General features: G+C 37.5%; 1 protein-coding gene across 6 annotated transcripts in view; it reads right to left on the reverse strand.

Moving 5' to 3' along the window:
- Positions 1-760: 760 nt before the first annotated feature.
- Positions 761-12,498, reverse strand: part of LOC109478278 (cGMP-dependent protein kinase 1-like) — a 48,254-nt gene continuing 36,516 nt past the window's right edge. For 4 of the 6 annotated variants that reach the window (XM_019779738.1, XM_019779739.1, XM_019779740.1 and 1 more), the window contains 14 exons: positions 11,314-11,391; positions 9,384-9,478; positions 9,089-9,154; positions 8,801-8,890; positions 7,673-7,846; positions 6,801-6,933; positions 5,306-5,436; positions 4,928-5,017; positions 4,566-4,707; positions 4,240-4,403; positions 3,998-4,120; positions 3,635-3,697; positions 2,825-2,891; positions 761-2,299 (listed from right to left, as the gene is read on the reverse strand). In XM_019779738.1, the coding sequence (XP_019635297.1) occupies positions 2,204-2,299; positions 2,825-2,891; positions 3,635-3,697; positions 3,998-4,120; positions 4,240-4,403; positions 4,566-4,707; positions 4,928-5,017; positions 5,306-5,436; positions 6,801-6,933; positions 7,673-7,846; positions 8,801-8,890; positions 9,089-9,154; positions 9,384-9,478; positions 11,314-11,391 (1,512 nt within the window). In that variant the 3' untranslated portion in view covers positions 761-2,203. The remainder of the gene's footprint in view (positions 2,300-2,824; positions 2,892-3,634; positions 3,698-3,997; positions 4,121-4,239; positions 4,404-4,565; positions 4,708-4,927; positions 5,018-5,305; positions 5,437-6,800; positions 6,934-7,672; positions 7,847-8,800; positions 8,891-9,088; positions 9,155-9,383; positions 9,479-11,313; positions 11,392-12,498) is intronic. The other 2 variants (XM_019779741.1, XM_019779742.1) reach the window with 2 other exon arrangements.

Raw genomic sequence — 12,498 nt, forward strand, 5'->3', positions numbered from 1 at the left:
GTGTGTGTTTTTGGCACCATAAACTGTAGCAGAATTGTAATATCTCGGAATGGAGGTTTGATGTGACATTTTTACAGAATGATGCACTGTGAAAGATCGGAGGCTAAACGGGCTAAGAAAAGTTACTAGGAAAAATATACCTTGAACTTTGTAAGGATTTGCCGTATTCTCACAATCTTAATATTTCATTTGAACATTTTTTGACATAAAATGCTTTCAGTTCAGTTGTAAACACATGGCAGACCTCAGAACAATTATTTCAACAACCAAGTAGCTTTCACCAAATGATATTGCCACAAAGTTTTGTATAACAACACATCTTCTCCGCATCCCCATTTCATGCGTAATTTTAGCCACCACAGACCTGAAAAATGTGTGTCAAAAGTGCTCAAAATGCACTTTTGAAAACAGACAGATAACAAGTCTAGCAAGTTTTTCTACACACATGGATATGATGCATTAAAACAAAGAATGTGTACCGATATACAAATCACACCTCTTCCTGTAATCTCTTACAGAAATTGACCACGTGTTTCACAAACATTGATAATTATCTATAAATGTCTAATCATATCAACTTCAAAAACAACTTATAAAGGTGGTTGACTATTTGCCATTGGCACTGATAGATCCTATCGTATGTTATGTCAAAAGTTCTGGCTATGAAACATATGGGTTGCATATGTGGTGGCGAAGTCATACACATGTTGAATGAATTTCAGTTATTATCAAGTGCAAAATGTTAACCTACTTATTTTTCTTTTTTCACCAAATTTCTCAGAGAAATATTAAACATTTGGTGCTCATAAAGTAAGCAACATCACAAAGGAGGTTAGGCGTAACTTAAATTAAGAATTTTGAAACGGTAGAATGATGTAAAGAGGGATATCTATAAATTAAAGAAATTTCAGTTTCCTTCATTTTGTACGTCCATTCACCATATTAAAAGAAAAATACCCAAACATTTCAAATATCTATATACATTTAGAAAATATGTATCATTGTGGCATATGTCTGGCATGATATGGCTGACCAGTGTGAAACTACTGTTACATGCACATGAAGTTAGTTTTTAAAATATTTATTCCATGTCATGATCGAGCCATAAGCAAATTGAGCCCTTCCTAATACATATACTCATAATCCCATGAACTGTACATATACATATACATGTAGCCTATTACTTGAATAATAAAAATTAATCTTTCTGTCCAAGTATCTATTATTATTAAAGAGATCTTGCATCTATGGTGAGACTTGACTTGTTGTTTTTACTGGTATGATACAATACCTGACTATAGTAAGATGGCAGTTTGACAGTTTCTGAACTTTTGTTGTGTCAAGTCCCCATATAATCACTGGAGTAATTGTTATACTAACACGTAAGACTACATTTAGATTGTACATTGTATGTCTACTGACATTGGAATATAAAATGTATAAACCTCTTTTTAGACATTGGCATAAGTGGACGCAGACAATGCTGAAAACTAATTAAAAGGAAAACATTTCATTCCAGCCTAGCAGGATTGACACCTTTAATGTAGAGTCACTCCTACTCCTAGATAGAGATCACAGTTCATTAGCTACAGGTTTTAAATTTGTCTTAGAAACAAGTTAGTTTGTCGAAGTGTCCCAAAATAAACCAAAAGAAGTCCATATCTAGTTATAACCTTTCATCATTTTAAGGTTACATGTACAGGCCAGCTCAGATGAACTGACTCAAGCGTATGGCACAAAGTGTATCTTAGCATGATATCCTTGCCAACATATGTATTTACTTTCAACAACTCACGACATGAAATCATGGCACGTTCACTACTGAAATGTATCTGAATATACAAATCTCTCTTTGGGTTTACTGTACATATATACATCTGTGATATGTTTACCTTCACTGATATTGGCAACAATCATGCACATCTAACTCTTGATGCACATTGGTAAAAATGAACTCTTTCATTGTCACAAGCCAATGAGCATATTTCATCTCCTTTAGGCCACACCAATTTGATTTCTTGGTTATTGTTTTCTCTAATTCATTTTTCTTATCTATCTATTTTGTTCATTCTTTTATATATTTTGACCCTTTTAATTTCTTGAAAAGTTTCAATAAATTAGATTGGTGTGAATACTGTGAGGGTTAAAGATTTGACACATTGCTTGAGCCTTTTGATACAAAAATCAGGCCACGTTGTTGTTTCTAGAAGTCGGTGTCCCAGCCTGAGGTCTCCTCTGGTGGGATGTCAGTCTCACGGGAATATTTATCAAAGTTACTTGTGTCTTGTGGTCCACGCACCTGTAAAATGAACAAAAAAAGTGAAATACTATGAGGTGACAATAACACAATTATTTTTTAACATATAGAACGAGAGGTTTTCAATGAATTATTAGTTTTTAAGACAATAGTTTTTTGTAGGGGGAAACCAGTTTACTACTTAGGCCACACCAATTTAATTTGTTGGTTCTCGGATTTTTTCAGAAAAAATATGAAGCGACAGGGCGAAAAAAAATAAAAATAAAAACAGGCCTAGGCATCCTATTATAGTCCCAAATGCTTCGATTGGGGCCATGAAGTCAACACAAAAGGCTGGGATAAAATTTGAAACAATGAATTTTGAACTTTTAACCAAACCACTGCATTAAAAGATTGAAAAACTGTAAGAACTAAAAGGACTTTCCTCAACTGTTGGGAGCAAAATATGAGCATTTTTTAGTTGATTCTGAACCAGAATCTTTTTTTTTTTTTGCAAATCAGAAAAAAATGAAGAGGCGAATCCGAGAACCAAGAAATTAAATTGGTGTGGCCTTAGTTAAACTTTACCTTTGGAACAATGGGAGGTTGTGTTGACTGTGTTGTGAGTCCATCCCAGTCAAATCCCTGGAACCACCTACGAAAAACAAATTCTATTTAATAATTACAACATTACATTCAATATAAAAACCTATGTTATACAGTGCATCACCTAATACATTTACTTCTGCTTGTAGGACCTGTACATGTATGTTGCACCAAGTAGGAAGGTGCATGTAATACATTGTAGATTCTGGCAAATTAATGGTTCCTGATCTCCAAAAAGCCCTTCACTGATCTCCAAAAAGCCCTTCACGGCACCCAATGCAATTTCAGTGCGGCAAAACAACAACAAAAAAAATATTCTGGACAAGGAAATCTGTCTAATATTGACATTTCCTGTCATTTTGATCATAATTTCATACTTGAAGCAGCATTTGAAATAGCCCCAAAACAAGCTACATGATGCCTCTCTTAATTTTTTGGGCATCACCCATAAATTGCTAGAACCAGCCTACAACACATCACATTTCTGCCTCACAGATATCAGTATACCATGAAATAGGATTCATTCAACTTACTACAAACAATGGCCATAAAATGGAGATTGAAAATCCATTTTTTCCACCCTAAAATCACATTGGATGCCTTTAATCACTTGATTGGATCCATGTTTCAGCACCAAGGACATGTCCACTCATTGCTGTAATATGGTACTTACTGGCGACTTAATGTTTCGCGACCTCCAAAAGTCCCTAAAAGGGGTGAATCACTTGATAGGACCTGCTTCAGCACCAAGGACATGTCCACTCATTGCTGTAATATGGTACATGTACTTACTTGTGCTTCTTGATGTCATTCATTCCATTCTTCTGATAGCCCAATCTCTCTGATGGGTTCTCTCTGGCAAGTAATAACAAATATCCATCAGTTAACTAATAATTGCCAACTAAAGCTCACATGGTTTATGTAAAGCACAGTGACAATGTATGTATATCCAGTCTTTGCTATGTATTGTTTATGAAGATTCTTATTAAAGTTAAGCTGACACACAACATATAATGTAATGTACATTCTATAAGTATGTCATACATTTCACATTCAATTCTTCTTCATCAAATAAGTCTTTCACTTTTAAATCCATATGAAATGTTAGCTTCACTCCATAAAAACATAAAACTTTTGACATTCATTTTCACATACTTGCATAGCTTCTTGATGAGATTGTTAGCGTTTTTGCCGATCTTTCTGGGAAACTCCACAGCATCTATACCCTTCAGGATCAGGTTGTAGGTCTTCATGGGGTCTGAGCCAGAAAACGGTGGCCTGTGGGATACAAGTCAAAGCACTTGAAATCTGAAAGTACACCAAACATTCAACATCATCAAATGTAGAAATGATGATACAAGCAGAGTTCTCTAATCAAAGCCCAGCATGTTGCTTACGTCCCAGTCAGCAGCTCGAACATAAGGATGCCGAGAGACCAGACGTCTGCGGAGTAGTCGTGTCCCTTGTTCAGGATGATCTCAGGTGCGACGTACTCAGGTGTGCCGCAGAACGTCCACGTCTTGTGACCAAAACCGATCTTCTTGGCAAAGCCAAAGTCACACTAGAACACGAGAACCAGAGTGAACATTAATTCTAAATCGTTCAATGAGGACTTTAACACTCAGACACTCTGAGGAAGGTGCCTGATAGACATCGAAATTTAAGCTGGTGAGAAACAATACCGGTTGTTTAAGAAGAAAATCCCTGTATCCTTGTCCCTTACCAGTTTGACGTATCCCCTCTGGTCCAGTAGCAGGTTCTCAGGTTTTAGGTCCCTGTAGATGATCCCTCTACCGTGCAGGTATGTGAAGGCTTGGACCACACAGGCTGTACAGAACCTAGTGGTGTGGTCATCAAACGAACCTCTGGACACAAAATAGATTCAGTTAGTTACAAGACAAAAAAAAACACAATATGTGATCAGATGTACAGTGTACAATAACATTATGTCCCACAATGCACAGTAGCATATTTCATCATATCTACAAACATATAAGACTGATAAACAAATCACTGGGCAGTGCAGTTAGCTGTGTTATCAGCAGGGGGCATGAGTAATTTGTCTAGTTTATACTATACACACACCTGTCTCTCAGTATGGTCCACAGTTCTCCACCCAGACATGGCTCCATCATCATGTACACATACCTCTTGTCCTTAAACGTCTTGTACAACCTGCAGGTGAGAAGTCAGGGGGAGGGGTATTATCATAATCATTGGCTTAGATAAAGCAAAGCAACTCAAACCCACTCCCTTGTCATTGACACAAGTTAATGATGATAGTTCTCTTATTATTTATTTTGATGTCTTTTAGCCAAAAAAGGATAATCTTCCAGTTGTTGCTGCAGATTCCTTGTATTCAGTCTTAAAATATGTCCAAACTGAAGAACCTCAGCAACTAGGTAATAGAAAAAGGTATTCCATTCATTGCTACCTGAGGCATGCTAGACAGGTAGGACTTACTTGATGATGAAGGGAGAGTTACAGGACATCATAATGGCCTTCTCAGAGTAGATGTGCTCCTGTTGTCTGGTGTTGACAATGTGTTTCTTCTTAAGGCACTTCAGAGCAAAGGACTTGTCCTGCCACTTCACCTAGCATGGGATGGGACATCGATGATAAACAATTCATCTTCAAAATTTGTCTAAATAGTCAGACGCAAAATGAAGGCAGAGAAAAATAGAGAGAAAGAGGGCAATACAGAATGATAGACTGATACAGTAGAAACTTGGTAACATTTGCAAAGCAAATGCATAATGTATACCTTCGGATATGTGTTAATTTTTACACAAACACATTCATATATATGGTGACAGGAGTCTAAATCCCTCCTGCTATAAAATTGCAACATGATGTAACCCAACATTACATGGTGACAGACGTTGTTGACCTTATATGTTTGGAGAAGAAGAGGAAGATGAAACAGAGCAAAAACAACATGTTTTCCTTCAGTAAACATAATTGTCTTTGTCAGAAGGACTATGAAATTGTCTCGCCGCATTGTGGGGACTGCGGATTTAGCGATATAGCTCTGACAGGCATGATTCGACGTCCATGATTTTTGGCAGGCAGATTACCGTTGTTAAGGCCGAAGTCAAGTGCAAGTTTCGGCTTCGTGGGGGGTCCGTGCGTCACGTTAGTGCACCTTTTGTGTTTGTGGCTTGTTAGCAAAATAACTCGAGTATATGTACATTGATGTTTATAATTTTTTGTAGGCAACTTACTATTGTTGAGACCAAGGTTAAGTTCGTTAATGGGCTTCGTGGGGGGTTCCGTTGTCACTGTAGCGGACCTTTTGTGTTTAGAAATCCCCCACCAACATCTGCTTGGAGACAGCCGACAGCTGGATATAGCCGGGAACCCCATAATGGGATGGGATCAAATGACGTTATATTAAGGGATTGTACTATAATAACTTCAGCAGGGGGAGGATAGGTTGGACATGTGTCAGGTTATTTTCTACGGCCACACCAAGTAATTGCAATGGATGACGTCCACTGGAGACATTAAATTTAATTTAAAGTCTTCTATTTGTCATAAACAGCAGTAGTCGCCCTGTTCTGATTCTTTCCTTTATAAGATCTTCTCTTATTATATTTTGCGACACTGTTGTGACACTTTCAACACAGTAAGAATTTCTTGAAAGTTTTTTTCCAGTAAAAGTCCAAAATCCAAAAAAAAACAACGTGGGGGGGGGGGCTAACACGGGTGACGATGCATCTGTATAATCTGCGGCAAACCATTTCAGGGTGTTCTGTACCATAAAAAGAGTACAGAGATTCTTTTGTTCTTTAGACCAAATTGATTATTAAAAAGAGTAAAGAATACACATGTTCATTTCTCTAGAACAATGTACCTCTGACGAAGACATGAGATCTCCGACCTCTAGTTAGATATATATAGAGAGAGTCTATAGACACAGACAGAAACAGTAAGGATTAAAATGTCTGCATGTTACCAGTTCCACCCTCCCGAAGCCTCCAACTCCCAGAGTGGCCACGACGTCTAGATCGTCCAGCGGGACCTTGGCGTACAGCAGCATGTCCTCGGCAGGTCCGTTCACTTGGTCGCTTGAGGATGGAACACTTGTCCTGGAAGCCACCAATACTTAGTTAGTCAATGTGAACGGGTCTGCAGCAGTTGCCTAGGGTTATTCCAGGTCTAGATCTAAAAAAATTGTGTTTTCTTGACTTTGCTTGATAGTGCAATGTGTTTTGCACTGAGAGAACAATCTAAGAGGGTCTTTGTGTCAAATTTTAGGTGGGTGCTCTTGGATCTGATTTAGAAATTTACAATTTCACAATTAATTGTATCAAATCTGTATGAAGGAAACACTAGATAAGCTTCAATAACAGTGTTTGCAAAACGTATGTTACCATTAGGAACACAATAAAGAAAATATCCCAGTTAAAAGACAAAGCGCAGCGCTTTCAAAGTTTTAGTATGGTGTGCTGTTGCATTAGAGACACGTAGTATGGGTTTTATAAAGTGCTTGCAGAAATTATGTTACCAATTCTTAGAAACAAAGATACATTGTACCTGTTATTTTTGCGAGGAGATGTGTTAGATTTAATTACAATGACCACACAGTTAGTTGCAGTTCGCACAGGTGACTTGCCTTGGATCATTTCAAAAGTTCATGATTGAAACAAACAAATTCTTTCAGGTGATGGACAGGGAAAACAAACAAAATGTACTGACAACCATAAACAACAAAAACTAGGGATTGGGTGGGACTAGTGAGGAAACACACTTAGGATTGATGAAAGAAGTTTGTTTCTTCAAAACCATGAACTTTTGAGATGAATCTTGGGGGATCATGGTACTTACTGACTGTCCTTGGAGGAGGTGCTGGACTTGATATCTCTACTGCCACGTTTCTGCAGTATTCTACACACATAACAACCAATAATCTTGCCAAATGTGTCCAGAACAGAATCTTGTACACGTATGCCTTCAACTGATTGGCTCATTTGATTGGTTGGTGATCGGGACTTGATTAGTCTGTAATTAGTCAGAAATTTGCACTTCACCATGCTGTAATGTTGCAATTATTGCGCTAAGATTTATCAGCTGAGATTTGATCCTGAAGGAAATCAAACAGTCTTCTTGTGGAGTGAAGGAATCATCTGTTAAGACAGAGATTTATGACCAGTGCCTTTATATAACTGTGATGTATGGATTGGTTTGAATGATTGTACACTAATCATAGTGACATGTGAATGTGGGGAATGTGAGCATGATTAATGATTAAGTAATTAATGGATAATTATAATAAGATCCAGGATGATTGTACCTTATTAGACAACATTATAAAATAACAATCTTATTGCATTCTGATCATCATCAATATGATACAAATACATGTATGTACATCACACAATGGAATGAAATTATTATTCACCACAGCAGGCATGCAAAATAATAGTTTGAATTCTACATTAGTGCTACATTGGGATAAAACAATCTTGGAAAATTATATGGAAGAAGTGGCTAAAGACTGTAGCAATAAAATTACTGCAATTTAATTCACCTTGCAGACATAAACACTAAATACTTAATTTTTTGTACTTGATTAAAGGACAAATACAGTAATTTCATTTTTGGGACCCATGACGTCACCACAGCCTCCTGGTGGAATAGGCAGTCATCAAACGTGAACATGGATTTGGGTCAAATATCACCCCTTTGTGTGCGGGACTGGTAGAAACCAGTGAATCACATTTTGCAAATAAGATTTTGGGTTAAAAGACAACAAAAATGAAATTACTGTATTTGTCCTTTAATGTTCTTGCACAGCTAAACATATAGCTAAACACAGCTCTAATGCACAACTAAGAAAACTCATGCAACACTACAGTAACACAACAAGAAGCATGACTACCAGTAAACGCAGAATGCACAAAAGAAACAATAAATTCTAATCCAGTTTTGATTCCTTGGGTCCTTAAGACATACCTGGCTGCTCCTCTGTTCTCGTCTTCAAGACTGTACTGTTCATCCACTTTCTTAATCTCATTCAGGGGACCAATCAGTTGGTTGAAGGCTCTGTTAAGATAGGTGAAATAGATAAATATTATGCGTTACAACTGTTTCAGTTTTGGTACATAAAATAACTATAATGCAACAGTTATTATCATTCTCCTGTACAATGTTATTACAGTAGAGAGAGCAGTGATATTTAACGGTCAAACAAAGAGAGAATAGATATTACTATAGATATAATGATATTATAATATAACTTACACTCTGTCCAGTGTGAGACATTTCACCCCTCCAACAGCAATGACATTCGCTGTTCTTTTGTCTTCACTGTAGAAAAAATAGTATAAAGCAATCAGTACAATATCCTGCAAAAGACATGGTTACATGACTGGTGGACTTTCTGTACAATGGTTACCAAACAGTGCGAATGCCTTAAACTGAAAGCAGCTTTTCTTTGAAAACTTGCTAATGGTCCATTCGCTGACATTGATACAAAATCAGAAATTAGAAGATCACTGAAGGTGACAAAAAGAAAAGAACAAGAAGTTGAGATAACCTGAGAAGTGCTTTCTCTCCAAACGTCTCTCCCCGGCTGAGTGTTTTGATCACTTTTGGCTCCTCTACACCTTCTATTTTCTGGGTCACCTTAACCTGTAACAACAATTGATTAAAGGAGACTCATCCATTAACAATTGTCACCAGCAACCGGGTTGCTACACCTCACAGTTCTAACAACATGCCATCCAGGTAATTGTGTACTAGGTTTAATTTAACGCATGAATGCATCCTTTCTTCTATAACATGATTAGCAGAATCTTAATCATGAGTAGTGGTATATGATTTCTTCCTTTTACACCATAAAAAGAATTCAAACCTATTTTTTTCTTACTAATAGTAAAATCAAAGATACTGCAATGCACATATTTTTTGTTGGTTGTTTTTGGCAGGTTTTTACAATTTATAGCTGTCTGATATCACTTAAATTGATGCTGGCTTGTCGATGTGTCTCTTACTCATTGTGCGATTGCAAGAGTAATAAAGAGTAATTTCAATTTCACCCTTAGGGTGCTAAAAGTTACAACATGCTGAGTTTAGAAATGTCTAGGCTTAAGTCTGCTACTGATAAGATTATGTTTAGGCCACACCAGTTTAATTTGTTGGTTCTCGGATTTTTTCAGAAAAAAGCGACAGGGCGAAAAAAAATAAAAACAGACCTATAAAATCCTATGATAGCCATGATAGGAGCCAAGAAGTCAACAGACTTGGCTGGTTTGTAATTCAAACAATGAAATTCAAACTTTTAATCAAATCAATGCATTGATAGATGGAAAAGCTGTAACAACTCAGAAGAGAAGGGTCTTCCTTCAACTGTTGGGGCAAAAAATGAGCATTTTGGAGTTGATTCTAAAATTTGGAGTTGAGGCTAAAATGTTTTTTTTTTGCAAATCAGAAAAAAATGAGGCGGGCGAATCTGTGAACGAACAAATTAAATTGGTGTGGCCTTAAGTCTATTAACTGAGAAGCAAATTGTCTTCTGGTCTACTGATAAACCTTGCTATCTAAGTCCATGACAGCAAAAATTACCATCAGATTCTGTTGTACCCCCTCCATCTAGCCAAATGGAAAATCCCTGCATTATACTGACATTAAGTGAAAATTGTACGACGTGCAGTTCCAATTATAGCATGTCTGACTCTTGAGGATCCGTTCTCCCACATTATGAAAAGTACCATAAATCTCTTCTTGTCAATTATGCCAGCCCTCACACCTGTCAAACCTTTAAAAGCTTGCAGCACATGCCGGCCATGGCTAAACAGTCAATCCTTTAAAAGGTAACTGTCATTGATATAGTACTGCAAAGCTGTCCAAATGATTTACCTGTCCATATCATACTGAACTACATCATATCAATCACAGTTGTTATCTGCAGTTAAATGCATAATATTTGAAAAGTTATTGCGTGTTGATGGATCCTGCTGTGACAATTTTGAAACTGTAATAAAATTCATCCTTGAAAGTTTATCATGCGCCATCGTAACAACCGTTAACAAACAGTTTTGCCTGCCAGTTCTTTTAATTTTTCTTTTAGCTGACACTACCTGGAGCACCGAGCCTTTATTCAGCATTCTGAATAAGGTTCCAGAAAGGTTAAGTTCAGCAGAAATGGCTGATTTGTAATTCTAGGCATACTTTGAAAATAATACTATAATCACATCATTGCACTTCACTAGTCTTCTCTCAAGAAAATATCAAAACACAATCCACTCCGTGATTTTGGAATTACTTACTCTTTTCCGATTCTAAGTCTCAGTCTTAAAATTGTTACTGTATAGAGAAGCACTTTGCAAAGCTATTAACATTTCAAAGGGCTTCTCAGGTCAAGGAAATAGCTGAGACTGTATTAGAGACAAAACCGTGATGGTAAAAGTGGAATTCCCCAGTTGAAGCGGGTCGTGTTATGAGCCCTGGAAGATTGACAGGCTCACCTCGCCCTCAATAATGATGAAGAAAGTATCTCCAGTCTGGCCCTCTCTGATGATGTACTCTCCTTCATGGTAGAAGTCCTGCAGGACACATTACAGGCAAGTAATAAAATAGTGGTTATTAAGAAAGTTGTGTCGTGAGCAATCCACAGAGTCCAATAAGTGCATCTTCAGGTAGTTTTAGATGCCAACATGAAGTAGTGGACAACACATAAAGTAGGAAATGGAAAGGTTTGGGCCAGCACTTATGGGGGCATAGTCCCCACTTCTGGGAAATGTGCTGGGTTCTTTCATGTAGTACTCTCCTCAAACACAGGACCAACACTTTGGGATCTCCGTCCTGAAGAGCTACAATTGCAGTCAATTCCAGTTGTATGTATTCTGAACCAAATTGGTTCTGTGCTGCATTTCTACATTTGATTTGAAGTAACTTGACATGCACAAGGTGATATTTTGAATTCTTAATGAAAACTCTGGGAATCTTTAACGTGTGCACATTTACCCCATAGTGCGGGTTCAAAAGCTGGGCTAGTGTTGTACAAGGTTGTTTGGAGACATCCTATGTTCTCTACGGCCTCTTACTCGTAGACCACTGAACAGTTCAGAGATAAAACACATTGTCAAGTATGGTAGGCACGCTTAGAAAATCTGCAATTTGTCCAATTATGTCTGTTGCAATGGTTCAGCTTTCTACCAGCTTTTACTTCTTCCTGTCATTAGGTCCAATTTGGCCTGATGGACAGTATCCCTCTCCTGGATTGATTGCTGCTTCTTTTGAACTTGTTATTACAGGGAGAACATTTCAGGCTCAATGGGTCTTCAGAAATGCGGAGGCAGAAATATCAAAGCTGTAACTGGAGTAGATCGTGACTCCCGTCAGTACGGATTGATCACGAGTGCACGAGAGTCTGCTCAACTTCAGCAACTGTTGAACTTTGATAAACTCCATGCTGCCTGCTCCCATCTAACCAGCTTTCAGGAAAATTTAGCCACAAAAACTTGTCTTACCACAGGGTAGTCAATATCAACTTGCTGTGGACATTGATTTTTTGAAAGCAACTTGTTTTGTGGGAATGTCTACTTGATATATGTGGCTTTTGTGGTCAAGACAACTGTTCTTTGAAAATTGAAAAAAAAAACCATCAACTTGAAGAGACTTCACACATACCGATTTTACAAATGGTGGAA

The sequence above is a fragment of the Branchiostoma belcheri genome, unplaced genomic scaffold (assembly GCF_001625305.1).
Source record: "Branchiostoma belcheri isolate BF01 breed outbred unplaced genomic scaffold, Haploidv18h27 scaffold43, whole genome shotgun sequence".
In the NCBI taxonomy this organism is placed as follows: Eukaryota; Metazoa; Chordata; class Leptocardii; order Amphioxiformes; family Branchiostomatidae; genus Branchiostoma; species Branchiostoma belcheri.